The sequence below is a fragment of the Pithys albifrons genome, chromosome Z (assembly GCF_047495875.1).
Source record: "Pithys albifrons albifrons isolate INPA30051 chromosome Z, PitAlb_v1, whole genome shotgun sequence".
Taxonomy (NCBI): Eukaryota; Metazoa; Chordata; class Aves; order Passeriformes; family Thamnophilidae; genus Pithys; species Pithys albifrons.
The window spans coordinates 56,155,814-56,175,027 of NC_092497.1; the positions used below are offsets into that span (position 1 = coordinate 56,155,814).

Below are 19,214 nucleotides of genomic sequence, written 5' to 3' on the forward strand. Positions count from 1 at the left end.
TATAGTATGGCCATTTGCTTCCCTGACTGTAGAGAAGGATTTCGTGTTGTTTACTGAATTTAGGTAATGAAAGTATGTCTCATGTCCTTTAAGGTAACTAAGACCTTGTTTGGGTAAAGCTATCCCCTTGTAACAGCACAGAATAGCAGCATTTATTTCATAACAACTCCCAGCTGTCACTCTTGCCAGATATGAAAGACCAAGGCAGAATTTCAGCTTGCCTCTCCCAAACTCCAGCAGAGTGTTTACCACCACTGCACTTTAAACAACTCCACCATCCCCTGCCAAACATGAGTGAGCAGGTCAGGGACCTGCCAAGAGAGTCCTGCAAGTAAACCAGGCTGATGATGTGAATCTGACCACAGTGCAGGTACAAACTCAAGACTGCATTTGTTTTCTCTACTCAGCAGCAAAATACAGATTCCTTGAGGGGCTTTACTGGACTAAGAAGAGGAACTTCTGGGGCTCCAGCTGAAACTGTGTCTGTTTTGGATTTAAATGCTTCACCACACCAACCATACATATAAAATCTTTCATAGACCCAGCCCTCACCACATATTAGAATCAACTACGTGTACATGCTTTGTGTATATAATCGAATATTATTCTACTGTTATGATGTAGGTAAAAGTGGAAATTAAGCTTTAAAACTAATGTAACCATGAAAATAATTCATATAAATGTTACTGGCACTCCACCTATGACACACTGTCCTTTCTGTATCTAGTTTTGAACTCTGATACACACCCCAGCACAAAGACTGTAATCAATCTTACTGGTCACAGTTGGTTTACTATCAACAGCTTTTAATTTCAACAAACTTTAGTTTAAAAACATAAATAATTCTGAATTAGATGCACTTTTTTACATCAGCATTACAAAATTAACCTGCATTCTTGTACTTGAACTGTGGCTCTGTTGCTTTCCACAAGATAACTAATAACAATGACAGAATCTAATGAACAACATTGATCCCCACAACTCTTGTTTGTTTTGAATACAGCTGGAGAGAAGTAGCAGCACAACACAGAGAACACTTATAAAAAACATGGAGTACCTTTTAAAAAAAGGGAATCATTACTAGTCCTGTTTAGACACTATATAGACAGTCTTTAATACCTAGAACAGGGAAAGAAAAAAAATTATACCTGTCGAGACAAAGATGGGAATTAAATAACTTAGGCATAAACCACCACAGCTGTACTTACATGAAGAAAATTAATTAAAGATTTTAAACTGTGTTGTGTGTCTGTCAAGATAAGAAAGCCACAAGACTCTTGGGCTTTTTTACAGAACATGCCCACTAAAGAAACTCTCATCAGGCAGTACAAGGCTTGCAACACTGCTTGCTTCACTTCAGAGGGTTTATGAAAAAAAATAGCCACTTGCACAGCCTCAAAACTCATAAAACCAATGCATGATAGCCATAGTGCTAAGGAAAGAGAATGCAAGCAGTTGGTGATCTATTTTCTGGCAGTACAGCAGCAGTCTGAAATGAAATACAATACTGAAGGGCTGTAACTTGACCTCAAGAACAAAAGCCAGGTTGTTCTCTCAAGTTGTGCTCCACTTAACAGATGCTCTATGCAGATTTTTCTTCCAGGAAAGCCAGGCGGAAAAAATGAATTTTTGGTTTGATAGGCTGTTGGGCCTACTATTTTTTTCATAATACTCTTGGTTTAGGAGCCTTCTGTACATTCAAAATGAATGTCACACTCCACAACTACAGAGGACTATCACCAGCTGTTGTGAGAAGCTCTGGTTAGAGCATGGTTAGGAAACACTCTGGTTAGAAATGCTCTGGAAGATGTTTTAAAAAGCCTTTTGAATAAGCCGGTAATGCCCAAGGCATCGCCCAACTTGTTTAGAACGAAGGTCAACATAGATAATGTCAGTAACAGCTGACTGGCTGTGGCATTAAACACTGATGATCATGTTACAGGCCCTCTGCAGAGCCTGTGGTGATACAGCAACACCTGGGACAGGGAACTCTTGCAGGTATGACAGCTGCCTTCTGGGTACAGCAAACATAAACATATTTAAAGCTCCCTTTGCTTTCTACCATTTCCACAATCATTCTGCTGATGTAACTACCTCGTAAGGTGTTCCTTGCACACCTCAATTACTGCAACATGAGCTTAGGAAAGCCACACTCAAAGCTGTGTTCACTATGTTTATCTTTGTTGGTATGCATCTGATATAAATTCTTCCAACTGTATCTGACAAATTCTTTGAACTGACATAAATTCTTTCAACTTTTGGCACTTCCAATTTACCTTCACACTGTGATTAGCCCTGCAGCTGAAATATTACAGCTTCCATATACACTTAGCAGGTCATCCTCTTACACAAAGTTCTGTAATCTTATAGACTCTTCTGTATCATTCAATTTCACCATCTCTTCTTCAGTTTTGCAGTAAGTAATTTTTTTATTCCAGGGTTCTTCTGGTCTGAGAGTTCTCAAATAAATTTGAACAAAAGATTTGTATAACAACTCTCAGAAGGAATGTAGCAGTAGCACAGATCACTGTGTTGAAGCTCTACTAAGTATCCTCACAAACACTGCAAAGGAAATGTACAACTGGGATCCTGAGGGGATGGTTCCTGACCCTGGTACTTCACACAGTCTCCTTAATAAATGGGGGCCTGGTTTGCAGCTGCTGGTCACAAATTTAGCAACACATCTTATTTAGCAGAGGGGAAAAACCACCTGCGAGAAGTGTACAATTGTACTCAGCACATTCCTATCCAATATCTTGTCCATCCTACTGGGCTAGGAGACAAATTGAGGTTTTCTTTATAAATTGCCTGCCCAGTATGTGGTCTTACATCCCCAATTTCTCTGCACCCCACCAGGGGTCACTCACACCACATTACTGACATTCCTCAGCAGGCAGGCAACTATTCTTCTACTATAACAATCTGAAATACACTGCACTGCCACTCTTTAACACACACACACACACACACACACACACACACACACACACACACACACACACACACACTTACTGGTATACTGATGAACCACATCTAAAACATTTTGCAAAGACTGACACATTACGGGGTTTCCAAGCATGAAAAAATAATAAATCTGTAGGCTCTTAAAAGACAGACAATTGAAGGGCCTGTGAAAAAAAAAAAGTTTAAGCTCTCTCCAGAGACCATTCACTAGCTTCAAAATATCCACATGTTTGGCATTAACTAAAGCTCTCTTGGAAAAACCCACAAGTCAATTCAGTCAAAAAAAATGTGTTAAACCAAGTAGTACTCAGAGGGAGCACTGAGTATTTTATGTGTAACACATAGTTACTCAGATAAACATTTAAATATTTAATATGTAAAAAATAAAGTGCTTTCTATCAGGTCCCAATGCAGGGATATGATGAAACATTTCAACAACTGTAAAACAAACAGATACAAAAATTACTGAACCAAACATACATGAAAACAGGTAACACGATCTGTACAATCTGGTGGGTGTCCCAAGACAAAATATCCCTTCATATACATGGTATATACATATATACTCATCTTTACTCAATATATTATGACAATATATATTTCAAAACTTTGTTATAAACAAGAAAAACAAACAAACCTACAAAAATGCAACAAGGATCAAGCACACAAGTCCGAAACTGACAAAGACTTTGCTATCCCTGCCCACAGTGCCTCCTCCACTCCTGGGAAAGATATGCCAGTGCTCTTTTCTGGGGTGCAGCGCCTCCACATCCTGCAGGGCACCGTGAGCAGCAGCCGTGAAGTTTGCGTCACCAGTGGTGAGCAGGTCAAACACACATGAGTCAAAATAGAGGTCCTTCACCAGCATCTTCTCCTGGCATTTGGTGGTGGCGGTTTCCAGCGTGTACACCGGCCGGGGATGAGCAGCAGCACCACCCCGAGGCAGCGATTTCCCCACCACAGGCAGTGGGAGGTGCCCGCGGACATCGATGCGCTCCCCCGAGGGGCAGCCGTTCACGCAGAGCTGCAGGTCCTGGCTGTCCTGGAAGGCCATGGCCAGCTTCCGAGGCATGCGGATGGCCAGCGTCAGGTACTGCCCCAGCTGCCGCACGTGCACCGTGGTGCCGATGTGCCTGGCGTGCATCTCCACGAACTTGCCACTGACGTTCCCCAGGATGCGCAAGCTCCTGGGCTTCCCATCGCCTCCGCTTGTGGTGCCGTCCACAAAGGCTGCAGGCAAGTCATCAGTCACTGCTTGATACACTTTCTGATCCGTGCAGTCTTGGTAAGATTTAAAGATAATAGTTATCTGCAGGGGGAAGCGGGGAAAAAAAGCCAAGTTAGTGAAAAAAGAAGCATCTCAATCCCTGTTCCATTTTGCAGTTGAATATGTTTGACAGGAAGCTCAACAGGAGCCAGCAGTGTGCCCAGGTGGCCAAGAGGGCCAAGGGGATCCTGGCCTGGATCCAAACTAGCGTGGCCAGCAGGCCCAGGGCAGTGACCCTTCCCCTGGACTCTGCCTTGGGGAGGCCACACCTTGAGTGTTGTGTTCAGTTCTGGGCCCCTCAGTTCAGGAGAGCGATTGAGGGGCTGGAGCGGGGCCAGAGAAGAGCAACGAGGCGAAGGGACTGGAGCGCAAGTGCTGTGGGGAGAGGCTGAGGGAGCTGGGGGTGTTTAGCCTGGAGAAGAGGAGGCTCAGAGGTGACCTCAGCACTGTCTGGAACTGCCTGAAGGGAAGTTCTGGCCAGGTGGGGGTTGGTCTCTTCTCCCAGGCACTCAGCAATAGGACAAGGGGGCACGGGCTCAAGCTCTGCCAGGGGAAATTGAAGCTGGAGAGCAGACTTTTAAGGCATCACAATAACAAACACCAGCTATAGTAAGAGTACTAAAAAAGCCCCCACATATCCAATCTGCATTTGGGCATTACATTTTGGACTTCATCCTCCCACCCCTACTGACACCAGTCCTGACGAGCACACTGATCACAAAGATTTTTATATCCCACTGCACATGCAATTCCTGTCAAAGATGGTATTACTGAGCTGTCAAACTGCAGTTTCTTGAAGATCTTAATGTATGTGTAGAAGGTGCCTGGCTTGTATGTCTTAAACAAAAGCACAACTTTCAACTCTGAGTTCTTGTACTGTCTTCCCTAGTGCCACAATGCAATTACAGTGCTGTAGGCATCACTCTATGTTGCCACTTTATTATGCATTTAATGGAATCCTATAATCTTTTACGTTGGAAAAGACCTCTAAGATCATCAACTCCAACCATTAATGCAGCATTGCCAAGCTTGAAGAGTGAGAGTGGAAAATGGCCCAGTGAAAAAGCACCTGGGGGTTCTGGTCAACACCTGTCTGAAGATGAGCCAGAGTGTGCCCAAGTGTCCAAGAGGGCCAAGGGCATCCTGGTTTGGGCCTGCAGCAGTGTAGGAGCAGGACCAGGGCTGTGACTGTCCTGTGCACTGGGCACTGGTGAGGCCACACAAGTGCTGTGCTCATTTTGGACCCCTCACAACCTGAAAGACATTGAGGTGCTGGAACGTGTCCAGAGAAGGTCAATGGAACTGGGGAAGAGTCTGAACACAAGTTCTGTGAGGAAGGGCTGAAGGAGCTGGGGCTGCTCAGCCTGGAGAAAGAGGCTCAGGGGGGTGTGGGGTGATGAGCTGATAAGGCCTGATGGGTTGAGGGAGATGCCTCAGCCCCCTGGGGGGGGTGCTCCCCGCACAAGACAAAAGCAAGGCAAACTGATAAGATTAACAAAGGATGGAGTGTTAAAAAATAGCACAGCTTTCCTCTGCGATACCTTCTATGACTGCTCAAGGGCCCACCCCGCCTCAGGCATCTGCATCACCCCCCCCCCTCCCCCCCCCCCCCCTCCAACACCCCCCCCCCCCCCAGCAGATTGACTGTTAGTCACACAAACACCTGAGGAAGAAAAAAAAAGATATAAAAAGAAGTGCAGTTTAACTGCAACTCGGGGAGAAAAAAAAACTTTCCACATCTGGGATGGCAACCTACGAGCTACCCTGTCTTCCCCATTCCATCAACATTGCAGGGGTAAGCAACTGAATTCTTACTTTATTTTCTTGTACTTTATTAATTATAATTTGCTATGGCTCACTGGGTGTATGCGTGTTAATGGGAAGTGGCTCTATTTTTCCTGTTGCTTTTCTTTTGGGTTACTGAGTGTGTTTACTGGTGGTGTTAAACTGTTGTGTTTCTGTTTAGTAATCCTCTGTTAGTTAAGTTTGCTGTGGGACCGGGACACTGCTGGGGTGGCCCTTGAAATGTGTGTTGTGCTTGTGTCTTTGGGGGGGTATTTTGTACAATCCTGCAGCTCAATGTTATCACCAACTAAGTAACCCTATATAGTTATTGTCACATATTTGTATTAAAAAATGTTATTTCGGAAGCTATGGTGAGAAAGGTTCTTTTTCTTTTGTTGCTATTAAGTGTTGCCTCAATAGCAGGGGTTAGAAGTCCTTCTGACCTGTGTGCTGGCCCTGTGGTCAGGCAGTGTTGGTTTCATAAGGCTCTAATGTTTCTGGAGGTGCTCATTGCTAATAATTTTCTGCCTGGCTGAAAGTTTGGCTTCATATCAGAGGTCAGAACCCCTTCCAATCTGTGTGCTGCCCGTTAAGTTGAAAGACAGTGTTGGGGACATAAGGATCCGATTGTCTGGAAGCACTTACAGCTAATAACTTTTAATTAATAGAGTTAAACTAGAAATCTTTGTATTTCTGTCTCCCTCCTCCCTTTCACGTGACAGGGGGGACCCTTCTGCTCTTTACAACCACCTGAAAGGACGTTGTGGTGAAGTGGGGGTTGGTCTCCCCTCTCAAGTGTCACGTGACAGGATGAGAGGAAATGGCCACAAGCTGCACAAGGAAGGTACAGATTAGGGAAAATTTCTTCAGGGAAAGGGTTGTCAAGCACTGGAACAGGCTGTGCAGCCACTTGAGTCATTCCCTAAAAACTGCCGGGAACAACAGCCGGGAACAACAGCCTTAAAAATGTTTTAAAGGCATGTGGCACTAAGGAAGGACCAGGTTCAGCCACGTAATTCACAGTGTTTGTGGCTGGACTCAATGGTCTTAAAGGTCCTTTCCAACCTAAATGATTCCACCATGTTCTCCAACAAAACTGCAATATGTGTCCGTTCTGAGAAATATGTTCATCTCTGCCTTAGGCAAGATGTCCATAAAGATGAAAGGAATAGTGACAAGTGACCAGACACCTGATGCTCCTACAGAAAATCAACTGAAAGGTAACTGGAAGACAAATGTTTTAATATTACTTCCAGGAGACTAAGTGCACTGTGATCACTTTGCAATGATTTCCTGCAAAAATAGAAACCATGCTGCAGGAAGAGATATTGAAGTGTTTTGACTCTGGGAAAAAGAACATTTATACCCAACATTACCCTATTCAGGTAGTACCAGTTCCCAGATTCCAAGGTTTATACCCAATAAATTCACTTCACTAAAAAGCTCTGTGCTTTTTCCTTCTCTGTGTCCTTACCCTCAAGCCATCTGCTGCAAAACACCTGGATAGGAAAACCTCCACTTCCAATTAATGCAAACAGGAAGGAAAGTTTTCCACTGGCAAGCCCAAACATCTCTGCCTTATGTGCTATTCAGGGACAACTACTCTGAAGATACATAGGACACCTCTCAAAGAGATAAAAACCTTCCAAATAAAGCACAGAATAAGAAACATTTAAAAACCCTCAACCTTCTACTTCATGCATTCTACAATATCCTTTCTACCTACTCCCTCTAAGACCTTATCCTCAGGAAATTGCAAAACTGCTCCCAAGACAGGGGAGCTCTTTATCTGTAGCTGGAGAAATCAAACATAAAAGATGCCAGTGACTTCCTCCAAACCCATACAAGAAGTCTGCCAGAAAGAAAAAGAAAGAAGAGCTTGAACTCATTTTCCCAGCTCCTTGGTGATGATCCCTCATTCTCCATCTGGAAGGCCCCAGGATCCTATGCCAAGGGGCATAAGCACATCAGGCAAGCTCTAAAAACTGGAGTTTCAAGTTCCAGTAAACCACAGAATATACAATAGCTTTGTTCAGGTAAAAAAAACAGACGTTACCACGGGCAACACAAATATGCAAAACACCTACAAACAAATTGCCAAGAGCACTTGGTGAATAAATACACAACTCTCACAAGACAAGCCCTTCCAATTAAGGAGCTCAAGGAAAAATTTTCCTGCTTTTCATACAGGGGGAGGAATAACATACTTGTACTCTTGACATTCTTACTTGAAGTGTCCTCCTGGCCTTCTCTTGCTCTTTAGGAACTTACTGGACACCCCTCAGACTGCCAGGGTTACTCAAGTCTCACAGGTTTTGGAGAGATAAGAAAACTTACTTCACACGTAATTCTCCCTTCGTTAACAACTCCCTCCAAGGTTGGTATCCCAGGAAGCTCCAATAAATCTGAAAGGATTAACTTCCTACCAGGGCAGGTGATGGTTTGCATGTTCCAAAAGCACACCACATGTGGAGTGAAAATTAATTGTTCTGTTTCTACGGCTTCATAAATCACTAAGGAAAATGCATTCAGGAAAAACTAAATCTACTCTCATTACCCCTCCCTTTCATTATCTCTAGTTTAGCGTGGGCTAATTAGGCCAGTTGCTCTGGCTTCTGCACAATTTAAGTTCAGCACATACCTTTGCTTTTATTTCCTATTAAACTTCTATTTCAAATACGTGCAATGAAAATGCAGCCAGACTAACAATGGATAATGCTCTGGAAATTTTTGTTGTGAAGAGGGTAGAAGCCCTATTTGCATCCTCTCAGGCAGGGCCTACACTGAGTAGAGAAATGTCACAGAAGGGTTTCAGGTCTTTAAAAGTCCTTTAGGATACCCTGTGGCTAAAATTATTTAAGTACACCCAGCAGCACATCATCCATCACAGTCAAAATGTGCAGAGCAAAGTGTTAGAGGGATTAAATTAGGAGTGGCAGAACAGTTTAACAAGCCCTTTGTGGCTTTTTATAGCAGCCTGCTCCATAAAGAAACAAAGGAGTCAGAAGGATGCATTAGAAATATTAAAACTTATCATGCTAAGTTACTTGTGCATTCAGACAACCTCCACTGCCTACAAACAGGTGTGGTGAGTTCCATTACACGCCAAAAAAAAAAATTCAAGGCCTGTAAAACATGTAACATATATGTCCTAGTTCAGCAGGAGGGACCAGCTAACCCTGTGTGGGTGTGATCAAAGCTGTGTATTCTACCCCCTCTATTCATTCCCCAAGGTCAATGGGCCATTAGCAGCAGCTGCCCAGGGAGCCATTATCACTTCACACCCAGCCTGAGGGGGGGCGGAGCTGCTAATGGGCCATCAACAGTTCAACACCCCCTGGCTCCCAGAGTTAATCACCCATTGTGTGAGTCCCCACCCAGGGGGAGGGACTGGGTGCTCCCTGAGGGTACATAAGTGGTGGGTAAGAAGACCTCGGGAACTTCTCGTTGGATCCAGAGCAGCAGCAGGACCTTGACAGGAGGAGATCCCCGCTCTCGCCCAGACCACAGCCCTCGCCTGCACCAACAGGTTTTTTCTTTTCCTTTTGCTCTGGACTTGAGGGAACCACAGGGGTCTCAGCAGAAGGGCAAACAAACCCCCTTGGGTTTGTGCCCCAGGACACTGGGTTATACTGCTGGGGTTTTGTGAGTTGAAAGCAATTTCCCTTGTGTGTCAGTGTTGTTATTGTAATATTATGATTAAATTTTAGCTCTGACTTATAATCTCTCTCGTGGTGACTTCATTTCCCCTGCTGGTTCACCTTTAAACCAGCACAATATATTACAATTAAAGATATTTCAATATCTTAAGCCATACATCTTATTCTACTTAATTGTTTCTTCCCACTTAGCTGTACTTGTGCAATGCCAGGGATGATAAAACACTACCCCAAAAGAGAAAAATGTATTACCACTTCTCCTGGAATGACAAATCAAAGAGAAACACAAAAAGAAATTGTCAATAAATAAAGACAGAAGGCATGTCCTTTAAAACCACACTTTCCCTCAGTATGTACAAACGTTTATCTCCTGGGGTTCTCCTCTTGATTAGGTGTTTGAGAAGGCATTATAGCAGCATTATATCAGGCATTTTCAGAATGTGGCTGAAGTTAAGATAAGATCACCTATCTACAACCATTACAACCACAGCATCTGCACACAAGCACCTCAACTTTTCCCTCGACTACTACCAGGAACAAGGAAATAAAGAAAATTCTGCAAGAGCTTAGCACAACTGAAGATAAAAGCTTACTGCAGACTATGAAATGCAGCTTTTTCTTGCACTTGTTCAGGGGTCTTTGAAAAAGCCACCAGAGCAGACTGTAAAGGACATAACTCACTTTTGCAAAGCTTAGTCAGGTTGGCCTCACTGCCTTATTGTACACACCTTCAGAAGTTGTTCACAGTGCACACTGTTCTTGGAACAGGCACAAATTAAGTAAACTGATTCTGAGCTTCAGTCCAATCTCTGCTCACTCACACAAGCACTGACATTGATCAGTACCTCAGGATCCAGCACTAATTTAACAGCAAAGCTGATTTTCCCTCATTAATACCACTGTACAGCCAACTCCATGGAAGATGTGCAGGCTCCAACTTACTGTGACCAGCAACTCCTGCTCCTGAATCCTCTAATAGAAAAATGTACCTCCAGGCTGAACAAAACAGTGAAAATTCTCCAAAACAGATGGTCTTGAAACGATGTGCATACAGCTTAACCTTCATAATACAAGAGCTACACTACCAGCTTTAAAAAAGGCCATTTCACCCCAAAAAAGCGAGTGAGGTATGACAGCATCAGCTTCAAATGTGTGCTTAAGTAACTTCTTTTATGGATGGTGACACTTTCTACCTGCATTCAGAAGAGACAAGTACTTATCTTAAGGAAATGACCTAAGTTATCAATATTAACACCTGTATTCCTCAAGTGCCTGAGAGGAGAGCAATCTCAAGTCTTGTCTGTCTCAACAGGGGCTTAACATGCTCAACAGGGTTTCAAGGCTGCTGCTTCTCTAGTAAAGCCAGGGCACTACGACCTTCTCACAACCATTTAGCTTTCAGGTAATTTTTTACTACCTCCTCTCAATTCTCTGCAGTTCCCCTTCTTAATAGACTCATAGAATGGACTGGGCTGGAAAAGACCTCCGAGATCATCAAGTCCAACCCTTGGTCCAACTTCAGTCCCTTTACCAGATCATGGCACTCAGTGCCACGGCCAAGCTCAGGTTAAAAACCTCCAGGGATGGGGAATCCACCCCCTTCTTGCTTCTGCTCTGAATCATCTGTGCTTTGATAACCTGTTTGCTGTGCCACTCTGACAGTATCTTCATTTTCTCCTGTTACAGCCATACAGTTTAAAGCATTAATGAAAGCAGAGACCTCCTACACTCTTTCCTTCTTTAAAGTTCCTTCCAACTCAAAGTGTTCTGTTATTTTCTACAATTTCTGCTTAGTGCAGAGGCAGTCCCAGATGCACAGGAATCTGGTAACTGTTATCTCTACTATCCTTACATGCTTATTGTGGTGATAAGCACCAGTTTTCTCATCATGGGCAGGAGCAGAGGGAAGAAGTTTCGCCTGACAGTTCAGAAAGGAAGAGGGTAACAGTTTTTATTACACTTCCACACAGAAGATTCTCAAGCTGCTACACTTTGACTTTCTAAGTTAAGGGTTACTTACTTCACTGTCTTAGCCTTTTACTTCTCCATGCATGCACAGAGCTTAAAGAAAACCTTTACCTTGTTTGTAGCAGTAGCACTGGATCCTGGGACCACAGGCACGTTGGTCACTTGCACTGACAAGTAGTTATTGTCTATGAGGGGCCAAGCTCCTTCCACTTTGCATGTCTGAAAGTGATCCTTGAAAGTTCTGAGGTGAGGATCGCCAAACAAGCCACAAAACAGGTAAGTAGGAGGCGGTGCCTTCTCTCCTCCCTGATGTTCTCCAGCTTCTGTGTGGCCACTGTAATTGCAACGATCATGAGTCATCTCTGGGTTGGTGGAGGATGTGGGTCCATCTTTGGTGCAGTTCCTCTGAGCCATGAGGTCGCTGATTCCAAGCACTGTGGAGTGGTAGACCAGGTTCCCACGGCATACTTTGGAATTGTGAGAGGTGCAAACAGAGTACGCCCGCAGGGCCTTGCAGTACTCGGGATCCAAGCCCTCAAGGTCTGCGTTTAGATGTGAAGTGCGGGACACAAAATCCTTGGTGCACTTCTGGATCCCACAAGATGCACGCCGTAGGCAGTGACCTGGAGTAGCACACAAAGAAAAGGAAAAAATAAGTTTCTCCATTGTTTTCTGCTTCTCAATACATCCTGCTACAACCTCTGCCAGCTCTTCTGCAAAAGCTTTTTCAAGGAAATACTTCCTGCCAAAAGATCCTGCCTTTATCATCGATTTCTGAACATCTGGCCCTAACTACAACTGACTACGTGCCAAAAATCATGTGCAGCCATTCAAAAGCATTATAAAACCTGAAGATGAATTAAAAAGTCAGAGGAGCAAGAGAAAAGGAGAAACTAGGGAACCTTGCCTGGTTTCTTCTGATCTCTCCTCTCAGCTCGCCTCACCTTCTTTCCACCACCACCAGCCTTCATCTGCCGAGAGGGGAGGGAGAGAGGGGGAGGGAGAGAGGGGGAGGGAGGGGGGGGGGAGGGAGGGGGAGGGGGAGGGAGGGGGGGGGAGGGAGGGGGAGGGAGGGAGGGGGAGGGAGGGGGAGGGAGGGAGGGGGAGGGAGGGGGAGGGAGGGGGAGGGAGGGAGGGGGAGGGAGGGGGAGGGAGGGGGAGGGAGTACGCCTGCCAGCCTGGACAGAGACTGAGACTGTATGTGTGAGGTATATCCTTGCACTGTATTTTTCTCTTAAAGGCTAAAATAAGGGCAGCCTTTTTACAGCCTGGACAGAGACTGAGACTGTATCTGTGAGGTATATCCTTGCACTGTATTTTTCTCTTAAAGGCTAAAATAATGGCAGCCTTTTTACAGCTGAACCAGAAGCCAGCCAGTCGGTGTGAGGGATAATACCGTGCATCCTGCATTTCAAAAGACTCACCACTCTTCTGCAGCTAACAGGTAACATCTAATCGTGGGAGAAACAGAGAGAAACTGCTCTTTTCCTCTCCCCCCCTCACATCGATACGGCACACACGCAGTTTTTTCATGGTGGTAACTTTTCTCTGCTTCTGTAAGTAATCTTAAGCATTTTTCCTAACTTTTCTTATTTTTCCTCTTTCCCTTTTGCATCTCTCTAGCAATCAATTAATAAAAATCGGTTTTTGGTATTTACAGATAACTTATCTGAGTTTTCATTTTGCTCAAGAGAATACTTGAACCTATAGTTCAATCTGCATCAAAATTAAGCAGATCTGAACGTAACACCTGGGCATGAAATGGGATGGCAGAGAGAAATCAAGCAAAACTGTTGTGTGGCAACACCCAATTTCACACCCACATGTGCTGCAGAAAACAACCTGAAGTAAACTTAAAGTGCTCACCCATTAGGGAAACACTACATAACAGAGAAAAAGGTGTTGTGAGACAGAAAGATAGCAACAGAAAATATCTGAGGTTCACAGGACCGTGCACGTCTTAGAATCATAGAATTCGATTGGGTTGGAAAAGACCTCCGAGATCATCAAGTCCAACCCTTGGTCCAACTCCAGTCCCTTTACCAGATCATGGCACTCAGTGCCACGGCCAATCAGGGATGGGGAATCCACCCCCTCTCTGGGCAGCCCATTCCAATGCCTGAGCACTCTCTCTGCAAAGAATTTTTTTCTGCTCTCCAACTTCAATTTCCCCTGGCAGAGCTTGGGCCCATCGTGCCCCCTTGTCCTATTGCTGAGTGCCTGGGAGAAGAGACCAACCCCACCTGGCCAGAACTTCCCTTCAGGGAGTTCCAGACAGTGCTGAGGTCACCTCTCAGCCTCCTCTTTTCCAGGCTAAACACCCCCAGCTCCCTCAGCCTCTCCCCACAGCACTTGTGCTCCAGTCCCTTCTCCAGCCTCGTTGCTCTTCTCTGGCCCCGCTCCAGCCCCTCAATCTCTCTCCTGAACTGAGGGGCCCAGAACTGAACACAACACTCAAGGTGTGGCCTCCCCAAGGCAGAGTCCAGGGGAAGGGTCACTGCCCTGGGCCTGCTGGCCACGCTAGTTGGATCCAAGCCAGGATCCCATTGGCCTTCTTGGCCACCTGGGCACACTGCTGGCTCCTGCTGAGCTTCCTGTCTTAATCCATCACTTGACATTAAATGAAAATTAAGAGCACTAGGTCTTTATAAGCCAAACATTTCTTTGCAGGAATCAAGGTGAGGATGCAATTCTGTGCCTAAGGTAACCACTTAGTCAGTAAGAAAGTCTCCTCTTAGTCTTCCAGTGCTTTACACAAGTTACTCAGCTTTTACAAAGAATCCTGCCCCTTAAAAGAATGTGGTAGAGGCAGCAAAGTGATGTGTGTTTAAGCAAAAATGGGCTGAATGAAGCAGAAATCGAAGTTTCTCTTCTAGAAAGCAGGGCAGAGGAAAGGATGACAGGGAAGTGGGGAGGCAGTTTGCTTTATTTCCAGGGCACTGCCATAACTAAAGCTTCACTGCTCACTTTTTTGAGACTAGTAATTGAAAAGAGCCCACAGCTCTCCAAAGTGCAAGTTTCCAGCTAAGACATCTGCAATAGCAGTACCTCTTACACCGCAGTTCAATAATAACACAAGGCGCAAATAAACCCTCTCCCCATGGAAGTTTGAAGTACTCATCAGATGTACAGAACAGGCCTAAGTTCACTTTATATGAACAAAACAGGTGATCTGATCACCTGATTTCCACTAAAAAGCACAATTACTATTCCAGCCAGCAAGCAAACTGGAGTTGTACAGTCCTCTCCTCCACAGTTCTCACAGCCATGACCTGAAATCCTTCCAGATCCCCCTGGCAAATAATAACAGTCTTCTGAGCTGGTGGCTTTTACTCAAGAACTTACCAGGAGCAGAAATGCAATAACAAGACTGCACATCCACTAAGAGAAACAGAGCCACAGAGTTCAGAGGGGTTAAAGACAGGAAGATCCTACTCTGGCACAGAATGCATTCCCTCCCATCCAAAGATAAAATGGACCTTCATAAAGAATATGTGCACAACTTCATGCAACAGCTGTCCAGGCATGCAAAACTATCTACTAAAAATATGCTGCACTTGTTACTTTTATGACCTATAAAACTCAACAGTAGGAACAATGATCTGTAATTTCAATCTGTCAGGAAGCTGACTTTGAACACCACGAAAATGGCTAAAAAGATAAATGGAAGTGCAAAAAAAAGGGAAAATGCAGGATATCTAACAGAAACTCTTGAGACAAGAGACGTGAGAAATGGACTGAAGGGCAAATAGCACTTTTCATTTCTAAACAGTTGTTCTCTGCAATTCACACAGTGGCGTGAGAGTATCAGCAATTTCTCTGCTTGCCTCCTAGCTGACCCTCCGGAGTCAGGACTCACATGACTTACTCTGAATATCCAAACCATGAATTTATAACAGCAATATGTTTTGTCAGTGACGTGTAGCTAACACAAATCTCCTGTCAAAGTCCCAGGACAGCACAGAGTAAAATAAGGATCTCTACACCTACAGCTAGGTGTGACCATGAATTGTGCAAGCAGAAAGTTTCTCACTTCCTCTTTGTTCAAGTTCTATGTACCTTTACAAAAAAGAAAAAAAACCAAACAAACAAAAAACCAGAAAAAGACCTGCACAAAACCCAACCAAATTCTGCATAAACAGACAAGACCTATGACCTATGCCATGTAATGTAACACTGGCAATGGTGGGTTCAGAGACACACTTTCAAAGCATCCATTTATTTCCCCTCAGTTGTATTTGTGATATGGTTTTAATCACAGACACATCAGCCTAGCTAAGCAAGTCAACACAGAATCACAGAACTGTCAGAGCTGGAAGGGACCTCTGGAGATTATCCAGTTCAACCCACCCTGCCAAGGCAGGGTCACCTGGAGCAGGTGCTACAGGAACACGTCCAGGTGGGGTCGGAATGCCTCCAGAGAGGGAGACTCCATGACCTCCCTGGGCAGCTGTTCCAGTGCTCTGCCACCCTCAATGTAAAGAAACACTTCCTCATGTAGAGGTGGAACCTCTTGTGATGGAGCCTTGATGTGGAACCTCGTCGGGTCGCTGGGCACCACCGAAAAACCTCTGGAACCATCCTCTTCCCACCCGCCTTCTGAGATGCTCATGTGCGTTAACAAGATCCCCTCTCATCCTTTTCCCGCCTGGATAACCCGGCCCAGCTCCCACCGCTGTGCACGGGAGAGGCTCTGCCTGGCGGAGGAGGGGCTCGGCAGCTCCCGCGTCCCCGCCCCGGCCGCGCCCCGCGGTACCTGAGCCCGGCAGCAGCACCACCAGCCCCAGCAGCAGCAGCAGCAGCCCCGGCAGGGCCCGGAGCGGGCGGGGGGCGGCGAGGGGCGGCTCAGCCCCGGCGGCGCGGGAGGGCGCGGCGCTGCCCATGCCCGGCCATGCAGGTCCCCAGGCCGGCGGCAGAACGGGACCGCGGCATGAGGCGGCTGGGGCGCGGGCGGGTGGGCGACGTCCCCCGTCGGTGCTTCTCTCCGCTCCTCCTCCCCCTCGGCCCTTCCTCCCCCGCTCCGGCCGCTCCGCTCGGCCCGGCCCGGCCCTGCCCTGCCGCGCACAAAGAGCCGCAGCCGCTGCGGGGCGGTGGCTCCGAGCGCGTTGTGGCCCCGCCCCCGCCCGCCGCGTGGCTCCCCATTGGCTATCGGAGCTGTCCGTCACGGGTGTCCACCACTCCCCGTACCCCAAGGCAGCCTCGCCCCGCCCACCGCCCCTTCCGTCACAGCGGACGCGCGCGCCCGCCCCGCCCCCGCCCTTCCGCGCGCGCCCGCGGGAAAGAACTGCGGGAAAAGCGCTGGGATAAGTGTCGGGATAACAGCGGAGATAAGTGCCGGGATAACAGGCGGCATGACAGGCGGGATAAGGGCCGGGATAACTGGCGGGATAACAGCCGGGATAACTGCCAGGATAGCGCCGGGATAACAGAGCCAGGATAACAGCCGGCATAGCCCCGGGAACAGCGCCGGGATAACAGCCAGGATAGCGCGGAGAACACCTGCAGGAACACCGCCTGGATAACGCCGAGATAGCGCCGGGATGGGGCAGGAAGCAGCGCCAGGAACAGTGCCGGGGATAACAGCCGCGATAGCGCCGGGAACATCACCAGGATTACCGCCTGGATTGCGCCGGGAACATCGCCAGGATCACCGCCTGGATAGCGTCAGGATGGGGCAGGATCCCCGCCTGCATGGGGCAAAGAACACCGCCGGGAAGACAAAGGAGGGGAATCTTCCAACAAAGTTGGAATTTTACAGTTTTTACTGCAACTTCCATCAGTGAAGGTGTAACTCCCATCAGAGTAGATATTTGAGACACTGGTCTCATCTCCTCTGCCTCCCCTGCTCCTTCACTGCCGTGGTCAGAGATGCCAGACGGGAGAGAGGCTCCGTTGATTTTAGAAACGGATGCTGCCCAAAGAGAAAGAAAAGAAAGAAAGGAAAAATGGTTTATGCTCCTCATCTTTTTCGACAACTAAAATTGCCCATGTCTGTAGAAAAGAGGAACCTGAGCAAGTCTTTGGAACTTTCTGAAAGGAAAAAAAAGCTCTTGGATAACAAGAAGCTCTTGCCCAACTGAACCAGTGGGGCAAAAATCCCAGGAAGATGAAGATACCTCGGTAAATGGATTAGGGGGATTCTGGGCCACATTTGCCTGTGATGGGAAGGTCTTGGACATGGTCATGTAGGTGCAGATGGTCCTCTCTGTCCTATTTCTGCGTATTTCTGAGAACTGGAGGAATCCTGCTTGAGACTGTGAGGAACTGAGTTTGGAAAGAAAAGATTCATTTCTTTTTTTGGTCCCTTTGGGCAGCATCTGTTAGTAAGACCAACCAAGCCTCTGCTCGTTGTAGCAGAACAATTCCAGGCAGTCAGGAGACACCAGCACTTCCCCAAGCCTTTCTCCAGTGCCAGCTGTGAGTGGGACTGAGAACAAAAACTCTATAGAACCTCAATTCTGCTGGAACACTCCTTTCCTTCTCACCCTGTGAATAAGCTCTACCTTCACTTTGGAATTCTCGGTTGTTTCTTAAGGATGGAGAGTCTTAAGGATGGAGTTTTTTGGTAGGGTTTGGAACTGGGGAAGGGCCTCCTTCATTCAGCAGCTCCAGACTGCACTGCCTTTGGAATACGGCCCCTGGCCTGGCTGTGCCCTGCTGTAGTACTTGTAGGTGAGGAAGAAAGTGCAATTTGGCATTTCCAGCCAAAGCTCTGGGGGGACACCCAGCCTGTCCCTGCCAGGACTGTGCTGTGCCCTGGCTCTGCTGGAACTCCTACTGACACCGGGGGGGTCTCTGCCTTGTATCCCCACAGGAGGTGGGACTGCAGCATTCCAGGTCTCCCCAGCATGAGAATGTCATCAAGGACTTGCTGGACAACAGTGACCCCTCCCTGGGGACTTCTCCAAAATAGGGCACAAGAACGGGGCAGGTCTAGGGGTGCTGCCCTCCTTATTTTCAAACAGGGGCCACCATTGGAGCCCCATGAAGGTGCAAGAGCCCAAACCAAGCTGGTGGCCCTTGCCTGGGGACATGCGCCCTTGGGGCTGTGACTTCCTAGCCTGCAGCCCCCATAGAGGATGAAGAGCCCAATCACTGCTCTGGTGCCACCCCAGTGCCACAGCCACGTCTACCCTGGGCAGACTGGCCCCAACCCCTGGGAAGAGAGCTGACATGTGGGGGGGTTCTGGGCTGGGGGAACAGGTGGCACCCCCTAGGAGGTGTCCCTGGGACAGATGTGACCCCACAGTCCATCTCCTCCAGGCTCACCTGCTGCCGACAGAGGAGGTGAAGGACCTGGGCCTGAAGTACATCTCCCCTGAAATGGTAGGGGGACAGCAGCCTCTGCCCAACCCCACTGTGGGGCTGCCTGCCCGCTCCCCTGTTGCCCCCTGGGTGTCACCCCTTGGTGACAGGCTCCCCCCACAGTCGGTGGCAGTGGAGCTGCTTCATTGACAGCAGCATCATCCTGGACTGTCGGTACCCCTACAAGTAGGAGGGGAGTAGGAGGGGGCCCACATCAAGGTCAGGAGGGCTCCTGTGCCCCACGGGGCTGGGAGGAAAGGGGGAGT

At 47.1% G+C, this 19,214-nt stretch overlaps 1 protein-coding gene across 1 annotated transcript; it reads right to left on the minus strand.

Moving 5' to 3' along the window:
* Nucleotides 1–772: 772 nt before the first annotated feature.
* RGMB (repulsive guidance molecule BMP co-receptor b) lies at nt 773–16,627 on the minus strand. The gene is made up of 3 exons (XM_071581339.1): nt 16,400–16,627; nt 11,755–12,266; nt 773–4,273 (listed from the first exon to the last, which is right to left on the minus strand). The coding sequence occupies exons 1-3, from the start codon at nt 16,524–16,526 to the stop codon at nt 3,602–3,604; spliced, it is 1,311 nt and encodes a 436-aa protein (XP_071437440.1). The 5' UTR covers nt 16,527–16,627; the 3' UTR covers nt 773–3,601.
* Nucleotides 16,628–19,214: the final 2,587 nt, after the last annotated feature.

Coding starts and splice junctions, on each gene's coding strand:
- RGMB (XM_071581339.1), bottom strand. CDS start 16,526: ATGGGCAGCGCCGCGCCCTCCCGCGCCGCCGGGGCTGAGCCGCCCCTC. Junction 12,267..16,399: donor GGTGCTGCTGCCGGGCTCAG/GTACCGCGGGGC, acceptor GTGCTACTCCAG/GTCACTGCCTACGGCGTGCA. Junction 4,274..11,754: donor GTGCTACTGCTACAAACAAG/GTAAAGGTTTTC, acceptor TTCCCCCTGCAG/ATAACTATTATCTTTAAATC.